General features: G+C 37.6%; 1 protein-coding gene across 1 annotated transcript in view; it reads left to right on the top strand.

Moving 5' to 3' along the window:
- LOC133656982 (kinase non-catalytic C-lobe domain-containing protein 1) overlaps positions 1-22,815 on the top strand; it is a 78,179-nt gene that overhangs the window by 8,122 nt on the left and 47,242 nt on the right. The window contains exons 2-5 of the mRNA XM_062057872.1: positions 5,061-5,185; positions 10,345-10,543; positions 11,400-11,458; positions 15,530-15,676. Of these exons, the coding sequence (XP_061913856.1) occupies positions 5,090-5,185; positions 10,345-10,543; positions 11,400-11,458; positions 15,530-15,676 (501 nt within the window). The 5' untranslated portion in view covers positions 5,061-5,089. The remainder of the gene's footprint in view (positions 1-5,060; positions 5,186-10,344; positions 10,544-11,399; positions 11,459-15,529; positions 15,677-22,815) is intronic.

Genomic DNA, 22,815 nt, shown 5'->3' with positions numbered 1-22,815 from the left:
CATGCTCGCTGATGAGCCCCTGCCCTGGGCCTGGCTCCAGAGTGGAGCCCTGGTATCCCTCGTCTGAGCAAGGTGCGGTTCCTGGATGTTCTTTTCTTCATAGGAGTTTTTTAAACCGCTCTTAGTCTGACCCATCACCTGGAACCAGTTTGCATTGGGAAACCCTACCAGGGGCATGTAGCATCCCGACACATTAGCTCCTTGGATCATTTGGGTACTCAAACGCCTCCATGAATCCCCACCTAAACGTGACAATTCATGAAGAAGTAGTTCATTTCTTTAAATAAATAAATAAATAAATAAATAATTTAATTAGTAATAAAATTACCCCTTCTCAGATGTACTGTAATTAGTTACCAGTATACCTTTTTTTGAAAAAAAAAAAAAAAGTCGAGAGATGTTTGATGAGAATAGTTTCTCACAACAGCCACGGACAAGCACTTTTCTCTGGGACATAATGTACACTCCACATACTGTAAATGTTCTTACCTTTTACATCATTGATGTCTGCACACTAGTACCTTGGTTGTCATACGTCCCACTTTTTGTATGATTCGGCTTTTGATGAGCATCTTTGCAATAATTTTGCTGCGGTTTTCATATACCATCTCAGTTATTGTACAGCCAAACATTGCACGTAAAAAAACAAGTCTGTATGCCCACGTATCATTCCGTGGAATCAAGTGTTTAAACAAAAAACGGCACATGCTATTTTTATTGACTATAACTAGGAATGGGTACCTTTCACACTTCAACCAATTTGTTACCGATTACCAGTACCTGGTACTTAACAATACCAATTTTCAGTATTTGTGTGTGTGTTCGTGTGGAAATAAATGCTAATTGTTTAATAACAACATTTTTATTTTTATTTTAACATTCATCATGAACTATTACAAATAAATGAGCTATCCAGTTGTTATATCTTGTTTTCTTACACTCCTGAGTCTCATTTTAGTTTTTCCCAGGTGTTGCCGGAGCCAGGAAGTAGTTTTTGCCATTAAGCTGAATGTCCCAGCCTTGTTATTAGTTGAGCCCTACGAAGTGTTTATACTGTAAGTATTTTACTTATTACACACCAGCTGCTTAATTGTAACATGCATTTAAGTTTAATTTTTTATTACCAAATTTGGAGGTTTTGAACAGAAAATAGCTAATGCTAATTAAGAGCATATACAGTTTATGGTATATTTCATTGTAAACTGGCATCAAACTTGCTTGAAAAGTGTAGTTTTTTTAAGATCACTTTCTATAAAGTGTGCACTTTGTTGGCATGTAAAATTATGACATTACCTAGAGGCAGTCTGCTATGATTATGTCTGTTTGCCCGCCAAGTGCTTGAGCTGCTGCCGTGTCTGAAACATTACTTGGCATCACGTGCGAACCACGTATCGAAAATTACAACTGTTTGCACGTGCATCGGTACGCTGCAGTACAGATGGAATTCAGCCGGTATGTATAACTGTTCCGAATTCAGTACTCATATAACTACTGAACAACTACAAGATAACCCACCATTGCTTCCGGACTTGCTATTGTTTGATCTAATTGTCTTGTGTGTAACAACACCTTCTTACAGTAGCTACCTGATCTCTGGCTGTGATTGACTTATCATTAAATTGTACTCTACCTTTAGCCAATCATCAATACTAATGTCTGTTACCCCAATCAGAAAAACAACAACATTTTATTTGAAGGTCCTGCCATGTGCTTGACTGAACAAGCCAGGTCGATAGAAGCTGTTTGATATCAGTACATGATAATGCGCCATATTTCACTGTCAATTAAGGGTGGTAATCCGGTATTACGAGTTATACCGGTATATTTTAGAAAGAGGTTTGTATTTGAGACAGCCTTTGACAGTTATTCACACTGTTTACCCGCGCTTCATTGAATTTTTCACTTTGACATTCAGAAGAAAAGGGCAGAAATCCCATCGCGGTGGGTGTTGCGCCTTTGCGATGCTGTGTTTTAATTGTGTAAAAACATTGTCACATATAAGATTCTTTAAACAGTCGCATTCCCCTGGTTCGTACCAGATCTAAGTCCACTGCAAGGTGCCAGCCAAGTCCCGCCAGGGCAGCGCACCCCATTAGGGTGCCCGGCAGGTACTGTAGCTAAGCAACACCCCGCAACATTCGCTTTCGCGCACAGCCGACGTGCCCGCACAGTAGCTCAGGCAGCTATTAATTAACCAGAGGTAATCCAATCTGGTGAAAAGATTCAACAGAACAAAGCTGACAAGCTGCTGCTGCTAACTGCTAAAGCTAGCAAAAACAGTTAAACTGAAACCTTTTAAAAACACACACACACACTTCTCTCAACAGAATATGAAATATATATATATATATATATATATATATATATATATATATATATATATTTTTTTTTTTTTTTAAGTAACTCATTAATTACTTAATAATTAATTACAGGCGGTGGCAGAAACAAAGATAATAAAACACAAAATGTTCAACTGTCAAGCAGGGTGTGACAATTATAGTGGAAGAAAGCAGAGAAAATCCACACTTATAACGGTATTTACAAATATATGCTATAGCTAATCAACTTAGCAGTGGAATGCATTTCACATCCAAGCTTAGAAGACCCAGTTCATTTAATTCAAATCAATTCAATCCGTGCTTGGCCCTCCCAAAACACCACCATTTTAACATGCAATCTGACTTTTAAAAAGAAAAACAAACTTTTACAAGAAATATTGTTTAAAAAATAATTTCAATGGCATGTATTACAAACAAGTGTAAGTATAGTAGTTTTATGAAATAATATACAATAATAATATCGTTCAGCATTAACTCAGGTACCAGACTAATGTGGAGTCTCAGTGTTTCCCATAAACTGCCAAGATACCTGTGGCGGTGGGGGCGTGGCTATGAGCGTGGTCACCATGACATCATCGAGCAATTTGCATAATTTACTACAATGATATGATTTTCTCTAAAAAGGCTCAAAAAATGTATACTTACTAATTAATAATAACAGTTTTGTTTTAAACATCCATCCATCCATCCATCCATCCATCCATCCATCCATCCATCCATCCATCCATCCATCCATTTTACAATATAATTACAACACTTTATGTACATATTTATATACAGATTTGAACAATAAGTTATTCACTGAAATATATTTATTAATTGTGGTTCTTGCAAAAAATATATCTTATAAAATATAAAAGCTAAAATGTCTCTTAAAGCTCTGCCCCTTCAATTAGTGCATACTAAGTATACAAACATACACATACGCATACTGTACATATAAATTCACTGTACAAACATACATATACACATACTGTACATATACAAGTACATATGCATACATACACTCATGCACATAATCACGTTTCATCAAACATATATTAACGTTGTTGTCCTAGGGTAAACTGGGTAACACATGGCACACTGACAAAGCTTAACCTATTGTTACTATAACAATCTACAAGGTAGATGTAGGTTGCTTCTCTTTCTTCCCCTCCATTTTTCTGCATTCTTTCGTATCTGAAGTTATCATTACGTATATGTATTGTTGCATTTGAACAACTGTATTGTTGATAATAAAGGTAAAGTATTGGTATTGTTCATTATCAATAGCGCTATTTCTATTGGTATTTGTTTTGCTCCATTTGTAGTGTAATAATGCTCATTGTCATTTCTGTATTGTTTTTTATTTTCGCTAACTGCTTATTTGCTATTACTTTTACCATCATATTTGTACATGTCGTATTTGCTGATGTTGCTCTATTGTTGTTATTGTTGTTGTTGTGTTTGCTGTCGTTGTTTTTGTCTCTCTGTCTAATCCCCCTCTTGACCCCACAATTTCCCCCTCTGTCTTCTTTTTTCTCTCTTTCTATCCCTCCCTGCTCCGGCCCGGCTGCACCAAATGATAGTATAAATACATTTAATAAAGTCAAATACAAATAAGGCAACAAGAGAAGTATCCTACACTTCTCTTTTGTAAAGTAAATCTGAACAGCCGATATGGGCATCCACATCAACTATATGATTTGCCTGAGAAGCTGGACAGGACAAAAAAACAACCAAAAAAAAGCAGAAAAATCTATTTGTGGCGGACGTAATTCTTTCGTGGCGGGCCGCCACAAATAAATGAATGTGTGGGAAACACTGAGTCTCCTTCAGGCTTGCCAAGTCCGCTTATCATCCACCTATTATAAGCAACTTTTTTTCCATAGAACTGGTTGCTTTTTTCTTTCGTGAAATCTGCCAACATTGTCTCGGTCGTGTAACAATAGGAACCAGGAAATCATTGCTTATGTATTTGAGTGATAGACCAGAGAAATCAGATTTGACAACAAGCGATATGCGTGTCTGTGTAAAAAGGTAATTCTCGACCTCCCAGTTTGAGTCAGGACTAGACAAAACAAATTGAAACACAGCATCTTCAGCTTCTCGATGTTTTCATGGATACATTTTCGTGGTTCAGACATTTGTAGCTGCACGTCGCAGAGGCTGCCTGTAGCTTGTGTGATGCAAATTGACGCTACGTTAGGGTTCACTTGCCTGGTAGGCTATATTTTTGGTGGTTTTCGTTCTCTGATTTGGTCTTCTGCTTCCTCTCCTTGTCACCAAGGACCTAATCAAATACAAGTTTGCATGTACTAAAACACGTGCATTCGCAAAGCTGATCTACTAAACTTGTGAATTGCGTTTTTAGAAGTGGAGCTATTATGCAAAACCAACTTTTCTTAGCTATTGGTACCTATATTTAGGATCTGCACAAGCTCAAACAATTTGAAATCCAACATGGACGCATGGCAGAGATATTTGTAAAAAACAATCTTGCCTTCCTTCGTACTACCTCCAAAAAAGCTATTTGGAATTTGCCAAATTTGTTACGTTTTTCCCATTGGTGACGTCAGCGGATATCTCCAAATAGTTTTCTGTTGTAAAGTTTTACACGAAGAGCTTGGCACAAGTCTGCATTTTATTCCAACGTAAAAAAGTTACTTATTTTTCTTGATTCTCTTGTTGTGGGGCAGAATGGATCGTAGCATATAGTTCTTAATTTATATCTGTCCGTAGACTCGATATGGAGGCACTTAAACTACAACATGGCTGACCAGGTGGAGACGCAGTCGAAGTGGAGGCACTATAAGACCGCCCACAGAACGGCGCATCCTGATGAGACGGTCAAAAGCATTTTGATGGTCTGTAAAACATAGTCTATGCTACATTTTGACCAAAGAATCACCATTACATGTTATGTAGACCACAAGGAATGGTAAATGGGTTATACTTGTATAGCGTTTTTCTACCTTCAAGGTACTCAAAGCGCTTTGACACTATTTCTACATTCACCTATTCACAAACACATTTAAAGGCCTACTGAAACCCACTACTACCGACCACGCAGTCTGATAGTTTATATATCAATGATGAAATCTTAACATTATAACACATGCCAACACGGCCGGGTTAACTTATAAAGTGACATTTTAAATTTGCCGCTAAACTTCCGGTTCGAAACGCCTCTGAGGATGACGTATGCGCATGACGTAGCCCGGGGAACACGGGTATGCCTTCCACATTGAAGCCAATACGAAAAAGCTCTGTTTTCATTTCATAATTCCACAGTATTCTGGACATCTGTGTTCGTGAATCTGTTGCAATCATGTTCATTGCATTATGGAGAAAGAAGCTGAGCAAGCAAAGAAGAAAGTTGTCGGTGCGAAATGGACGTATTTTTCGAACGTAGTCAGTAACAACAGTACACAGCCGGCGCTTCTTTGTTTACATTCCCGAAAGATGCAGTCAAGATGGAAGAACTCGGATAACAGAGACTCTAACCAGGAGGACTTTTGACTTCGATACACAGACGCCTGTAGAGAACTGGGACAACACAGACTCTTACCAGGATTACTTTGATTTGGATGACAAAGACGCAGACGTGCTACTGTGAGTATGCAGCTTTGGCTTCTAAACATTTGATCGCTTGACCGTATGTGCGCAACTTTTTTTTGCGTATGTACGTAACTTTTTAAAAATATATAAGCTTTATGAACCTTGGGTTAGGTTAACTGTCTTTTGGGCTGAGTGATTGTGTGTGTTGATCAGGTGTTTGAATTGTATTGGCGTGTTCTATGGAGCTAGGAGCTAGCATAGGAGCTAGGAGCTAGCATAACAAACACGTATGTGTTTTTATGCAGGATTAATTTGTGGCATATTAAATATAAGCCTGGTTGTGTTGTGGCTAATAGAGTAAATATATGTCTTGTGTTTATTTACTGTTTTAGTCATCCCCAGCTGAATACCAGGTACCGTGAGTATGCAGCCTTGGCTGCTAAACATTTGATAGCTTGACCGTACGTGCGCGTCACATACGTAACTTTTTAAAAATATATGAGCTTTATGAACCTTGGGTTAGGTGAACGGTCTTTTGGGCTGAGTGATTGTGTGTGTTGATCAGGTGTTTGAATTGTATTGGCGTGTTCTATGGAGCTAGGAGCTAGCAGAGGAGCTAGGAGCTAGCATAAAAAACACGTAGGTGTTTTTATGCAGGATTAATTTGTGGCATATTAAATATAAGCCTGGTTGTGTTGTGGCTAATAGAGTATATATATGTCTTGTGTTTATTTACTGTTGTAGTCATTCCCAGCTGAATATCAGGTCACCCCCGGCTCTCACAGCATCTTCCCTATCTGAATAGCTTCAACTCCCCACTAGTCCTTCACTTGCACTTTACTCATCCACAAATATTTCATCCTCGCTCAAATTAATGGGGAAATTGTCGCTTTCTCGGTCCGAATCTCTCTCACTTCATGCGGCCATCATTGTAAACAATAGGGAACTTTGCATATATGTTCAAATTACGTCACGCTACTTCCGGTAGGGGCAAGCCTTTTTTTTTATCAGATACCAAAAGTTGCAATCTTTATCGTCGTTGTTCTATACTAAATCCTTTCAGCAAAAATATGGCAATATCGCGAAATGATCAAGTATGACACATAGAATAGATCTGCTATCCCCGTTTAAATAAAAAAAAATCATTTCAGTAGGCCTTTAAACACTGATGGCGGGAGCTGCCATGCAAGGCTCTAACCACGACCGATCAGGAGCAAGGGTGAAGTGTCTTGTTAAGGACACAACAGACGTGACTAGGATGGCGGAAGCCGCGGATCGAACCAGGAACTCTCAAGTTGCTGGCGTGGCCGCTCTACCAACCGAGCCGCGCCGTCCCATACATTTAAAAGGAAATGTTTTAAATGTAGAAAAAAATCATGACACCTTTCATTTAATAAAATAAAGAGCACAATTCATTTAGCATCTGTTTTCATGAATATGCAGAATTTATGCCGATTGTTAGAACGGCCTAACTGGGAGGAAAAGATGCAAATCAATTGTTTAGCACACGCAGTGTGATTTATCAAGACTGAAACTGTTCTGCGGCTGCTGTTTTGCGTCTTCATTTAGTACGTCTCAAAAGGACGTGCAAACTGGCAGCTGCGCAGAAATGACTGTGAGAAAGGAGTTGATTGGTCTGCAGCTTCGTCCTATGTATACTTGTTAATATATATGGACTGTCAAAAATAATAAATAATAATAATGTCAAATATATTGGCCATATCGTCTAACCAGCAATATCATTACAACATTTTATAGCTGCTGGATGACTTTTTAAAACAAATTAAATCGATGCATTTTTGTGTCTGCTTTTTTTTTTTTTATTGCGTTTGTTTTCTTATTTAGGAAATATGTTTTTTAATATAGCTCAAATATAAAATCATGTCTTGCATTATGCCTTTTATTGCATTTGGATCATTCCAGATGCGTGAATGCACGCTGTGGTGTGATAGTCCACCGCCTCTACGCAGAGCACTAAAAAATTGTTTTGTTGTATATATTGCGATTCTATTTTGTAGAAAAGGTTTTAGAAATCATAGACGCGTGTTGTTTGTTCAACATTGCAAAACACCACAGGTATGAGCATGATAACATAAATGTGGAGGGGAATGAGTGTTTCCATGGGCACATCATGCCAGTAGTACAGGCAAATTTAAATATGGTTGTCGGCGCATGGTATTTGAGTTTAGTGGATTGCGGGTTGGGGCAGGATATCGATCTCTAAACGCCGCTCAAACGCCACTGTCTAATCAAAACTTTTGTTTGTTTCCTGTGTAAATGAAGAAGAAACAACAAAGTGTAAAAATACATTGAGTCATTATTGCTCAACAGTTTTGTTTCTTGCATAAACAAAGCAGGAACAATTACGCGTAACAATACTGTATATTAAATCTTAGTTGTTTAAATGGCACAACCCTGTTACAAATATTACTTCAACTGACAGTGAAAATGCTCGTAAGTCTTAGACTTAGACAAACTTTATTGATCCACAAGGGAAATCGTCAAAGTCAAAGTATGCTCGCAACTTTAAGGCCCCGTTTACACTAAGCCGGATAAGGTTATCCAGGGCAAATCACACCTATGCCTACGTGTCCACACACAACAATGCCACCGTTTAAGACCCCCGCCCCCTCCGTCCGCCGCCGACCAAGTACGCATTTGCGGAAAATGCACATGTAATTGTCATCTCCAGTGTTGCTTTGTGTGCAAGTTCTTAAATGTAACTTATCTGAACAATATCCAGTGTTGTGGTATTTCAATTAACTGGAATCCAGTGTGCTGTGGGACCCTATTGTAGTGAATCACACCTGGCTCAGGTGTGATTGTATGTGATTATATGCATCAAGTGTTAATTTAAGGCTAAGGCAAAATATCGACATATATATTGTGTATCGTGACATGGCCTAAAAATATGGAAATATTAATAAAAGGCCATATCGCCCAGCCCTACCTGAGCCATTATAAATTAATCAAATCTTTATTAGACACGTAAACAATGTGATAAAGAACATTTAACATTAATCAATCTCTGGATTTAGATATCTGGTCAGGACACTCCTCACTCTTTTGCCTTCACCTTCATTGTCCATTCCTTTTTGGTGACTTTATATACTCTGGACTTAGACGTCGAGTCTGTGACATACATGGCGGACAATAACTGATACAGTCTGCTTTGCCAGTCCAAATGCATTCGCCGTTTTCCTCGACGGCCAGGTAATACAAAGCACACGCTACCATTTTTATCACATCCACGGGAGCTTGCATTCTCGTTGTCTCTCCTTAGACAAATGGACAAAATTGTTCGCTAAATAGCATCACAGCTGACCCTGCCGGACATTGGAATGTTCTCTTGCCGTCTGAGAAGTGTTGTATCCCAAATAGCTGCGATCGCTTTCTCTTAAGGTATTCATGTGTGATTTCCACAAGCGTCTGTACATGTAGAAGAAGGAGAAACTCGGGTATGTCTGGATGACTCGCCTTCATATATCCAGTGGTTAGCTCCAAGCTTTATTATGAAGCTTGCTGTGGCGTGTTCTTTCTAACATCACTTCCTGTGTGGGCGAGGTCTTTCTGGCGTCACTTCCTTTCCGAACTCACTTTGTAAACGATTAATGAGTCCATACAAAGCTAAGTGTCGAAGATTCAAGAATTACACGGCTGTCTTACCCGTGTAAAAGTTTGTCTAAGGAGGGGGACCTTAAACGATTTAGTGTGGCTGAAACGGGGCTTAGGCTAAATAATTATTTGTTTAAGGCAGGGGTGTCAAACACAAATACAGAGTGCGCCAAAATTTAAAACTGAACAAAGCCGTGGGCCAAGGTTGAACAAATTAACCTTTTAATAGGGACCCAAACAAGTTTTGCATTGAATATTGAACAAGCAAGGCTTATATAACTTTATAGTGACATGCAAAATTGAGTTTCAAATGATAATAATAATAATTAAAAAATATCAATGGCATATCAAATACAATTTAAATACAAATTGAATGCCTCTTTTCTATTTGCAGCCTTCTAACGTAAATATCAACATTACATTTTTCCACAGGCTAATAAATTTGAAATTAAAATAACAATGAATAAACCAACCATTCAGGACTTTAACTGCTCAGTTTGCAACACACTGATCTAATCTGATGTACCCAAGCCAGATACCTGGCATCTTTTCTTGGATGCTAGTTCATTAATGTCGGGGCTCAGGCTTTGAGCTGAGGCAACCTTCATTATCGAACGAAGGTGTTCATCAGTCATTATATCTCGTAGTCCACCCGGACCACAGTCTTGGGCGCGTACCTTAAAGGCACTGCCTTTAACGTCATCTACGAGCTGTCGTCACATCCACTTTTCATTCATTCTAACAACGTGCCGGCCCAGTCACAAGATATGTGTACAAAATTTTTGTGGTCGTATTGTTTAGAGGTTTGTGTTTGCTTATGCGGACATAACTCTGAGTCATTTGTCCACAGGAGAACGTGTCTCTCGCAGACATTCTGTCTTTGCGGGACAGCTGCCTGTTGGAGGAGGATGTGTGGGCAGTATGTGCAGAGTGTGTTCTGGCGCTGCAGAGCATTCGACCCTCCCACCTTTTTCACACGCTGTGCATCACACCAGACACACTGGCCTTCAATGCCCATGGGAATGTTTGTTTTATGGAGCAGCTGAGCGGTAAGTCCACAGCAAGGTCACCTTTTATATTATTTTGTATTAAAAAAACATTTTTGTAATGTAAATGTATTTTCAATTTAATGGGGATTAATGCATTGATTTCTGAAAATAGGGATGGGTACTTTTCTCATTTGAATCGATACATTACTAATTCCCTTTACGTGGAAATCGATACTGTTACTCAACGGTACCTATTTTCTGTACTTTTTTATGTGTTAATAAATGTTAATTGTTTAATTTAACATTTGACATGAACTGTTAATAATAACTGCTGTACAGTTGTAATATCGTATTTTTGTACACTTCTGAGTCTCATTTACATTTTTCCTAGGTGTGTTGTCTCATAAGTATTTGCAAGTACTATATGCTGTAGTATACTTTGCCTGCAGTTGCGTTTACATAACGTTAGATGGCTGTAGTGTATAGACAGGTTTGAGAAAGAGTTCTTAAATCACCTGCAGTAGTTTCTCATGCTGGACACAGTGCATATATTTGAATATCAATGACACTGGGTTATCTGATTCCATATGCAATATGATTCATTTACACAAAAAAATGCATTACAGCCTGGATGACTAAATGAATGTTATAAAACAAAAAAAAGCTCCACTATGAGGTTTATGCAATGATGATTGATGATGATAACATTTATGGGGCAATTAAAGCAATTATACTTATTGTTTACAATATATTGGTATGCTAAACCAGTAATAATTCCCCTCTGTGAAAATAGGAAGTCATACCCAACACTTTAATACTAAGACCAATGCATATTTCCTCTTTCATTAGGTTGAGATATAATAACATTCTCATGAACTGACTGATTAATGCAAAGACTTATTTTTTTGACCTGCAGATGATCCAGAAGGGTCATTTATACCGCCAGAGTTTGACAACACAGGCAGTACATTTGAGGTGAGAGTTGCAAAATAACTGGTCTGCTACATGTTGCTTTGTTGAAAATCCTAAACAACCGAATTGTAAATCTATAATTTATTGATCTTAAATGTTTCATTGTGGGTGCTCATTTGTAATGTTTCTGTTGATTTTATGTTTGGCCTAACCTTGCGTCCAAGTTAGGAAAGATTTCTAGATTAGTTTTGTTTGTGTTTTAGTTTGCAATAGGGCTGGGCGATATACCGGTTCTATAGTTAATATGAGTATATTTTAGAAAGTGGTATATATTTGAGACAATACCGCCATACCTGTTATTATTTTATGTGCTTTTGTTACGGCCATTTGATCTTCTCTTCGCCTGACTTGCAAAGCACATGCCATTCCTATTTGGCTCATTCCTGGCCCATGCGTGCTTGTGTGTTTATCTAGCCGTAAAACACCTTAAGCATTTTGCACGTTTAAAATGATTTGTTTTTAAATACCAGTATATATCGTATACCGTATTCTGACTAAAAATATTGCAATATCAGTTTTGGTCCATATCGCCCAGCGCTGGTTAGCAACATAGCTCAAAAAGCTATTGACGGATTTTGATTAAACTTTCAGGAAATGTCAAAAATGGAATAAGGAACAAGTGATTAGATTGTAAGGGTTCATCAGCCTCACCGTCTAGATTCAGGATGTTTTTTTGTTTTTTTTTACTATTGGATTATGTACTATAGCAGTGGTCCCCAACCACCCGGTACCAATCGGAAATAAAAAAAATAAAAAAAAACATTTTTTAAATTATTTTTTTTAAATTAAATCAACATAAAAAACACAATACATACATATTGTGTATGTGTATGTCAATATAGATCAATACAGTCTGCAGGGATACAGTCCGTAAGCACACTTTATTGTATTTCTTTATGGAAAAAAAAAAAAATTGTCCGTGGGACAAATTTTCAAGCGTTGACCGGTCCCCAGCTACAAAAAGGTTGGGGACCACTGTACTATAGCACCTGGCAAAGATTTGCGCTGAGTGCCTTTCTAGTCTTATTATAATATACTAATTGTGATCTCTAAGGGGGAAATTCAGTTTTCATCCTTCTATATACACTACTCACAAAAAGTTAGAACTATTCAATATTAATGGAACATTTTAAAATGTACACGATAACCTGTAGAGGTGAACTTAATTTGACCTTCTCTAAACATTTGAATCAAAATGTACAACTGTTCAATGTTTCTCTACTTTTTGCACATCTCTGTGTTCTCTAACAAGGAACTGAACGGCAATATTCACAACAGGTGATTTTTCTTTTTACATTACGCTTTCTGTGACTCTTTCAGTCGCTCTGTTTTTCGGTTGCAACATGCTGCTGACATGCTAAGCTCAGTGGCTATTTCCCTTTGAGAACATTCTGTTTGCAACGTCAAAATGGCGAAATAATGTTGATCAATTGTTAAGGGTTGTCTTGGTCTCATGATGCAAAAATTAAAACAGCACAATAAGGAAGATACATTTAATTGAGCCAGGACATGTATTGTTTAATTCAAGCGTCACACACCTGTTGTAAATTTTGCCATTCAGCTCCTATTTTTATTATGTTTAAATGTTGCATTGCTAATAGATAAAATGTGAAGACATCGAAGGATATTTTGGATTTAAATATTATCTGTCAGGGGTTGAACATGAGCTATACTGAAGAACATGATACAACTGATTCATGCCACAAGTACATGTATCGTAATATATAATATTTACACACTGCCAATATTGTTTTACAAATGTAATTTTGCTCACAGCTTTATATGTCTGTATGTATTTTATTATTAGGGCTGTGAATCTTTGGGTGTCCCACGATTCGATTCAATATCGATTCTTGGGGTCACGATTAGATTCAAAATCGATTTTTTTTTCAATTCAACACGATTCTCGATTCAAAAACGATTTTTTTTTCCGATTCAAAAGGATTCTCTATTCATTCAATACATAGGATTTCAGCAGGGTCTACCCCAGTCTGCTGACATGCAAGCAGAGTAGTAGATTTTTGTAAAAAGCTTTTATAATTGTAAAATACAATGTTTTATCAACTGATTGCAATAATGTACATTTGTTTTAACTATTAAATGAACCAAAAATATGACTTATTTTATCTTTGTGAAAATATTGGACACAGTGTGTTGTCAAGCTTATGAGATGTGATGCAAGTGTAAGCCACTGTGACACTATTGTTTTTATTTTTTATTTTTTCTAAATGTCTAATGATAATGTCAATGAGGGATTTGTAATCACTGCTATGTTGAAATTGTAACTAATATTGATACTGTTGTTGATAATATTCATTTTTGTTTCACTACTTTTGGTTTGTTCTGTGTCGTGTTTGTGTCTCCTCTCAAATGCTCTGTTTATTGCAGTTCTGAGTGTTGCTGGGTCGGGTTTGGTTTTGGAATTGTATGCATTGTTATGGTATTGCTGTGTATTGTTTTGTTGGATTGATTAATTTTTAAAAATAAATAAATAAATAAATACATTTTTTTTTTTTTAAACAAATAAATAAAAAAATTAAAATCGATTTTTTAAAAATGAGAATCGATTCTGAATCGCACAACGTGAGACTCGCGATTCGAATTCGAAACGATTTTTTCCCCACACCCCTAGTTATTATTATTAATAAATGTATTGTTATTGTGTAAATTACATGCACACGGGTGGAATACTGGAGCGTAACATCGGCTGCCTGGTACATGTACACTACCGTTCAAAAGTTTGGGGTCACATTGAAATGTCCTTTTTTTTTAAGGAAAAGCACTGTACTTTTCAATGAAGATAACTTTAAACTAGTCTTAACTTTAAAGAAATACACTCTATACATTGCTAATGTGGTAAATGACTATTCTAGCTGCAAATGTCTGGTTTTTGGTGCAATATCTACATAGGTGTATAGAGGCCCATTTCCAGCAACTATCACTCCAGTGTTCTAATGGTACAATGTGTTTGCTCATTGGCTCAGAAGGCTAATTGATGATTAGAAAACCCTTGTGCAATCATATTCACACATCTGAAAACAGTTTAGCTCATTACAGAAGCTACAAAACTGACCTTCCTTTGAGCAGATTGAGTTTCTGGAGCATCACATTTGTGGGGTCAATTAAACGCTCAAAATGGCCAGAAAAAGAGAACTTTCATCTGAAACTCGACAGTCTATTCTTGTTCTTAGAAATGAAGTTTATTCCACAAAATTGTTTGGGTGACCCCAAAATTTTGAATGGTAGTGTACATGCACGTAGCGCGGTAAAAAAGTGGTTCTGTTGTAGATCACATCGCAGAACTGCTTCTAAAATGGTCAGAAAAAGTGGTACTTGTCTGTTGCATGTTTTAAAACAGAGCAAAACACCACAGTAGGAGCATCCATCCATCCATCCATTTTCTACCGCTTGTCCCTTTTTGGGGTCGCGGGGGGTTGCTGGAGCCTATCTCAGCTGCATGTTAACATGAATGTGCAGTAAATGAGTGTCTCCATGGTGAAAGCCGCTTAGTACACGCAAAATCCTCATTTAAATAAAGGTGTATGCACCATTTATCAATTGTACACGTAGTCTTAGTAGATCACACGCAACACGACCACTAATAGTACACAATATTTTTTTTAGTTTGCACATGCTATTTAGCGTGTGGTATTTGACACCTGAGGAAATCTAGCCCATAAAATATTATTTCACAGTGCACCCGCATTGTAACTAGTTCTCAAGCTCATCTGGTGTTTATGGACCAAAATTACATTTTTTTATTTATTTATGGAAGCTTGTTTGTAACCACAAAACACAGTAACACGTAACGTCGTAAAGCGAACACCAGCTGTAGTTAGTTAATTTATTTCCACCGCACAGACTCAAATTGGTACCTTGCGGTTCCTCTTGTCCAAGTCCTTAAGGATTGAGCTAACGCCAAAAAATTAGACACGTTTCACGAATGGCCGTGCCCTGATCTGTTCCTTTTTGTATAAAATAGTACATTTCAAGAAGTACTTTATTTCCCACAATGCAGCTGTTTCCTGTTGATCATGGTGTATTTTTTTGCCTGTCGTCTGTGCTGGACCACAGGGACATGTTTTTTCTCTAGGTTGTACTCTTTCTGCTGCAGTGAACTTTGTGATTGAACCTGAACTGGAATCAGAGTTGGAGGAAGAAACACACAACTTGTTGGAGAAAATGCAACAAAAGAAGCCAGAGGACAGACCACTTATTCAGGTATGCTGTTGCACGATTATTTTTTATAAGCTGCTTTGTTTAAAAAACATTAATAGTATCTACATTAAAGGCAATATTTTTCCTGACAAAGACAACTAAAGTACATTATAATTGCAGTTTCAGTAAACCTCACAAAAATACATTATATAATAACAATAATGATAATATATTTTATTTCGACCTCCATCACCCATTGAAGGGTAGTTCTCTGTCACTTTCTTTTTCATATATTTCTGGGCACTTTGGCTGTGTTTGTCTTGCATGGGATAAATCAATTCTAACCATTGGACTCAGACTGTTTTCTATTATGCTTAAGACTGCCCTAATGAAAATAAAACACACGTATATAGGTAACACTGCTATTGACCATCATGTCAAAGTGCAATAGTCAGATGAGTTGTTTAGATCCATATCTTGACTTCTTCACTTTTTCCATATGTTGTTACGTTACTGCCTTATACAGCTTAATTAATTTTTTGTCCTCAAAATTCTAAACACCATAACCCTCAAATGAAAATGTGAAAAAATAGTGTGTTTTATTTTTATTTTCTAAGTTATAAAAAACAAAAAAATCTCTTGTATGTAAGTGTTCACAGCCTTTGCTTAATACTTTGTTGATTTACCTTTGGCAGCAATTACAGCCTCAAGTCTTTTTTAATACAACGCTACAAGCTTGGCACACCTATTTTTGAGCAGTTTCATCAATTTCTCTTTGCCCATTCCTCTTTGCAGCATTTCCCAAGCTCCTTTAGGTTGGATTGGAAGCGTTGGTTTTCATCCAGGATGTCTGTACATTGCTGCATTCATCTTTCCCTCTAACCTGACTATAACCTCCTAGTTCCTGCCGCTGAAAAACATCCCCACAGCCATGGTCTTAACTACCATTAAGGACACCGAGGTCATGTCCTTTGTATTTTAGGTGACAAGAAGAAGATGATATGACTGACTACAAATATACTTTGTGTGGGACATCGTGTGCGCCGTATATGCGCTGTTCATCACCATGCGGTAGATCTTCCTCTGATCTTTGGTCAACTCCTGACAACAACATAACACAATGAAGTCCACTTTTACTGTAAGCATCATCTGATTCAAAATGTGCTGTCAACATAACGTTAACATTAAATTATACTGACGTAATTAATGTTGATTTCACCTGAATGAAGATGATGTGAAACGCTGTCGGTAGAATACCGTCTTGTCAGTCAGTCAGGTGCCGCCCCGCCCTACACACAGAACACGCGCTACGCATAGAGCTTCGCTATTTGTGTGGGGCTGGGGGCTTTTGCGTAAAGAAATGCATTCATCCATTTTCTACCGCTAGTCCCTCTCGGAGTCGCGGGGGGGCTGAAGCCTATCCCAGCTGCACTCCGGCGGAAGGCAGCATACACCCTGGGACAAGTCGCCAGCTCATCGCAGTGCTGAAGAAGCGCATGTGAAATGTAAAATATTGAATGACAATGCGCTTCATTTGAAATTTTACCCCAAATGTATTGAGGTACTAGTCACGTGGCACTCGTGACTAGTACATAAACTTCAAAGCAGAAGGTTGTGAGTTCAAATCTATGTCTGAGTTTTATTTTTATTTTTTATTTATTTATTTATTTATTTCAGGCAATGACAAAGACGTACAAATTGACAAAACATAATAATATAAATTAATATAGTGCATTATTGTCCAGTTTTGCCTGAAAGGGAGTGGGAAGAAGATAATTTATTTAATCCCACCCCCAGTTCTCCATTCAGTGATTATTCACATGAGTTTCACTCTCACTTTGTTCAAGGATTATAATACAGATGTTGTATCATAGTGGCATTACCACAGGTAACAATAATTATTACACTGTAACAATCATTTGTATCAACAATGTAGGAATAATGAATATACCAACAATGGTAATAGACATCATAGCAATAATGGTAATAGACAACATAGCAATAATGGCAATAGACAACATAGCAATAATGGTAAGGAAACATTGAGCACATGTTAACACTTTGAGACAGAGTATAGCAGCAGGTCAAATTAAAGACCCTCATCTCTATATTTGAACCAGACCCCATGTTTGTATAATAGTTTAAATCGATTAATAGTTTGGCATTGCTTGTGTTGTAAGTCCAGTTTGTTCCATAGTTTTACTCCGCATACAGACACACAAAAACGTTTACGAGTGGTTTGAGCTCTCGGCAATAAGAAATATCCAAAGCCTCTCAAGTTATGAGCTTGGACTCGTCTTATAAAAAAACGTTGTAGATTAGGTGGCAATAATTTGTTAAAAGCTTTATATAAGATTATTAATGTATTATATTTAACAAGGTCATCAAATTTGAGCAACTTTGATTGCATAAACAGATTATGAGTATGTTCTAAATAACCAACGTTGTGAATGATCCGCACTGCTCTTTTCTGTAATGTGATCAGAGGATGAATTGTGTTTTGGTAAGTATTCCCCCATACTTCAACACAGTATGTAAGGTATGGCAGTACCAAGGTGCAGTATAGAGTACGGAGTGCATTTTCATTGAGGTATAGTTTTGCTTTGTTTATAATTGAGAGGCTTTTGGAGATTTTTGTTTTAATGTGTCTGACATGAGGTTTCCATGATAGTTTACTATCAATTATTACTCCCAAAAATGTATTCTCATTTACGATTTCAATTTGGGTACCATCAATACTTATTTTCTGTTCAGACGTTATGTTGCGATTTCCAAACATTACTATCTTAGTTTTATTTATATTCAAAGATAATTTATTTGTGTCCATCCATTTTTTTACTATGTTTAGTTCTGTGTTTACTGTGTTTATGAGCTCATTATAGTCATCACTACTGTAGAATAAATTTGTGTCGTCTGCAAAAAGTATAAATTTCAGTATTTTAGATGTATTAAACATATCATTAATATATACATTAAACAGTTTTGGCCCCAACACGGACCCTTGGGAGACACCACAAGCAATGCCAAGAGTATCAGATAAAAATTTACCCATTTTAACAAACTGTACCCTCCCTGTTAAATAACTTTTTAACCAGTCACTAGCCAGCCCCCTAATTCCATATCTTCCCATTTTATCTAGTAGAATTGAATGATTAATGGTATCAAAGGCTTTCTTTAGGTCAATAAAAATACAAACTGCATATCTTTTATGCTCCAGTGCATTAGTAATTTCCTCAATAGCTTCAGTTATTGCCATTGAAGTTGTTCTTTTGGACCTAAAGCCATACTGACCGTCATTGATTATATGATGCTTCTCAAGAAAGGATTCAAGTCGAGAGTTAAATAGTTTCTCTAAGATTTTTGAGAACTGAGGCAAAAGAGAGATTGGTCTGTAATTGGTGAAAGCGTGTTTGCTGTCACTTTTGAAGAGCGGAGTTACTTTAGCGATTTTCATTTGACTTGGAAAGCAGCCAGTCTGGAATGATAAATTACATATATAAGTTAATGGTTTTACAATATTCAGGATAACCTTTTGAACCAATATCATGTTGATATCATGGCAGTCAGTGGAGCACTTACTTTTACACTTCCGCACAATGTTTGTCACTTCCTGCTCATTTGTAGCTGAGAGGAAGAATGACGAAGAATTCTGTTCAATAGTTGATTTTGTAACTCCATTGTCTGGGATATCAACAGCCAATTTAGGACCAACATTTACAAAAAAACTATTGAACTTGTTTACTACATTACTCATATTATAATCTTCACCGTTTTCATCAATAAAGTAATCAGGATATGTCAACTTGGAATATCCTTGTTTTATTAGACTATTCAAAACATCCCAAGTTCCTTTTATATTATTTTTGTTTTCATATAGTTTTTTTTGATAATATAACCGTTTGCTTGTTCTTATAATATCAGTTAATTTATTTTTGTACTTCTTGTATCGTTGTTCGACTTCTTTTGTTTTTATTTTGATGAAAAGTTTGTAGAGATTGTTTTTCTTTTTACAGGCATTAATTATCCCTTTTGTGATCCAAGGGCTATTTATATTTTTTCCTTTTATAAAATATTCTTTTACGGGGCAATGTTTATTATGCAGGGAAGTAAAGATGTCTAAAAAATTACAATAAGCACTGTCCACATTAGGTTCTCTGTATACTGAAGTCCAATCCTGAACTGCTAAACTATTGTTTAGGGCACAGATTGTTTCCTCAGTTGTTATTCGTTTAGAGATTTTTGCCATAGTGTCTTTGGTTTTCTTGAGATGACAATCATATAAAGTAAAAACAGGTAAATGGTCAGTGATATCACATATAAATAGGCCACTGGTGACTTGATTTCCCATAATGTTTGTAAAAATGTTGTCAATGATTGTGGCACTATGTGTTGTTATTCTGCTTGGTTTGGTTATGGTTGGATATAAAGACAAGCTGTACATAGTGTCAATGAAGTCATCAACATGTTTTTGCTCGGTTGAGTTTAACAAATCAATATTAAAATCACCACGGATAAATATGGTTTTTTGGTTCACAGAGGAAAATAGTTTACCCATCCACTCATTGAAAGTTTCTATGCTTGAACCAGGTGCCCGGTATACACAGCTCATGAAGATATTTGTCTTTTTGTCATTTAGGATTTCCACTGTTAAACATTCAAATAATCCATCGACTGCTATGGTCATGTTTTGTTAAAATTTTAAATGTAACAGATTTATGAATGTACAATGCGACCCCTCCTCCTATTTTATTTATTCTGTTTATGTATGTTAATTCATAGTCATTCAGACTAAAATCAATACCTTTATCACTGTTGAACCAGGTTTCTGTGATTGCAACAATGGTAAATGGATGACTAAATTATTTCAAGTAATCCTTGATAGCCTCAAAGTTAGTGTACATGCTTCGACTGTTGAAATGTATTATAGATAGACTATCTTCTGATTTTACACTGTTTTTATATTGTTCGCGGGTAAAATAATTACAGTTTTTAACAATCGCAGAGAAAAAATTATTATCAGTGTCTATGTCCATGTCAGTCTCTGTTGTGGTGTGCTCTTGATACTCACACATGTCCGGTTCTTTTTGTTGATGTTGGAGGATCTTCTGTAACATGTCCATATTAATACTTGGTGTGGTCTGTGTTCTTGGTCCTTGGTGTGGGTAGCATTGAGATGATGTAAAAGTCGCAAGCTACATTGATACCAAGTACTGCATCAATGTCAATACTTATCAAGATCTTCTATTTTCCTTATCACCAAGACTTTTGCTTCCTCCGGCATCCCATTTAGTTTGATGAAGATCTTACAGTTCGTTACCCAAGTTTGTTGAATCTTGCTTTGCCTTTTAAGTTGTCGTGGGACCCTTGCGATGTCAGCATTTTTCTTGGTCAAGTGTTCATTGATGAAAACATCTGTTCCTTTGAGTTTGCGTCCTTGCCTTAATAGTGCGATCTTCTTCTTTCTGTTTGCGAATCTCATGATGACAGCGGGTGGTCTCTGGTTCCTCATGGGCAGTGGGTGACAAGCCTCGATGTGCTCCAGGTCCATCTCTATCCCCCTGCTTTGGAGATAGGAGGCCACCTGCTGCTCCACCGACTGTGCCTCCTGCATGCTGGGCTCCCCGCTGTCCGCGGCCACCGCACGCGCGTAATTGCGTGGCTTGATTTTGATGCCGGTGATGACCACATCGTTCATGCGGGAATATTGCTCCAGTTCGTCCACTCGCTGCTCCAGGTCCACAATGCGCCGGTCTTTTTCCACGTTCTGGAGGCGTAAATGTTTCACCTCCTCCAGTAGACCCAAAAGCTGCTCCTGGTGCTCCCTCACCGCAGTCACATCACCGCACAGGGAAAGGAGTGTGAGCCTCATCTCCTCGAACTCCTCCGATGTGGGGCTTTTCCTGGGTGCAGGCATCACGATCTATCTGCCGACGCATCCAGCAAAAGAAGGAAAAATCCACCTCCGTATCTCAGGCCGGTAATGCTAGCCGGCTCCGGTGTGCTAGCTCGCAGCACCGATCGACACAAGCTACAAAGTGTCACGGCACAGTGACACAGCGAAGCCAAAAAAGCACAAAAGTACAAAAAAGTACAAAAAGTTGTACTAGCTTTGCACAAGGCGATTGCCAAACTCAACAGCCCCACTTCGAAAACAGCCAAATGCGCGCAAACTCCAAACCGGAAGTGACATGATGACCCTTGCTCCTGATGGGTGCTGGTGGTTGAAGGAAAGTTGCCAAACTTATGTTTTAATTATGTTAAAATTGTTTAATACACTTAACTAACTTCAACATAGTAATTTAAAAAAGTGGATTGTTCATTGTGTTGCTCAAGGTAGTATTATTTATATGATGCTAGGAAAACTTATGATTTCAGCCTTTTAAAGCTCCTCTTAAACCACCATTTTTTGACCTCGGTATTTGTCAAATCCTGGTTGCATCTCTGCCACCACCATGTTTAACTGTAGAGATGATATTGGCCTGGTGATGAGCAGTGCCTGGTTTCCTCCAAACATGATGCCTGGCATTCACGCCAAAGAGTTCAATATTTGTCTCATCAGACCAGAGAATTTTGTTTATCATGGTCTGAGAGTATTTCAGATGTGTTTTATCAAATTTTTATGAAGGAATGGCTTTTTTCCGGCTACTATACCATACAGGTCTAATTGGTGGATTGCTGCAGAGATGGTTGTTCTTCTGTACAGTTCTCCTCTCTCCACAGAGAAATTCTGGCGCTCTGACGGGTTCTTGGTCACCTCCCTGACTAGACTAAGATGAATGCAGCAATGTACAGAGACATCCTGGATGGAAAACAACACTTCCCATCCAACTTGATGGAGCTTGAGATATGCCGCAAAAAGGAATGGGCAAAGAGGAATGGGTGAAAATGCCCAAAGATAGATGTGCCAAGCTTGTAGTGTCGTATAATATGTCCTCAATGGTAGTTACGAGCATGGTCGCATGTCAAATATATTTATTTTCCATGAGTCAAGTCAAGTCAGTGTCATCACAGACGTCTACGGGTTCAAGCCAATGGCTTGACTGGGGGGCAGGACTCTTGAAACAAGGATGGGAAGTGACGTGTGTTGTGGGGGTGAACAGCTGTTTTAATGATGCCGGAAAAGAAAGAGAGACTCTGAGATTGAGCTCTTTGTGCTAGAATGTAGCATTTTGTGAAATAAAGAAAGACAAACTGGGAATATG

Source organism: Entelurus aequoreus, linkage group LG09 (genome assembly GCF_033978785.1).
Source record: "Entelurus aequoreus isolate RoL-2023_Sb linkage group LG09, RoL_Eaeq_v1.1, whole genome shotgun sequence".
Lineage (NCBI taxonomy): Eukaryota > Metazoa > Chordata > Actinopteri > Syngnathiformes > Syngnathidae > Entelurus > Entelurus aequoreus.
The sequence above is the reverse complement of the archived record's forward strand: the minus strand, read 5'-3'. Positions and strand labels throughout refer to the sequence as shown.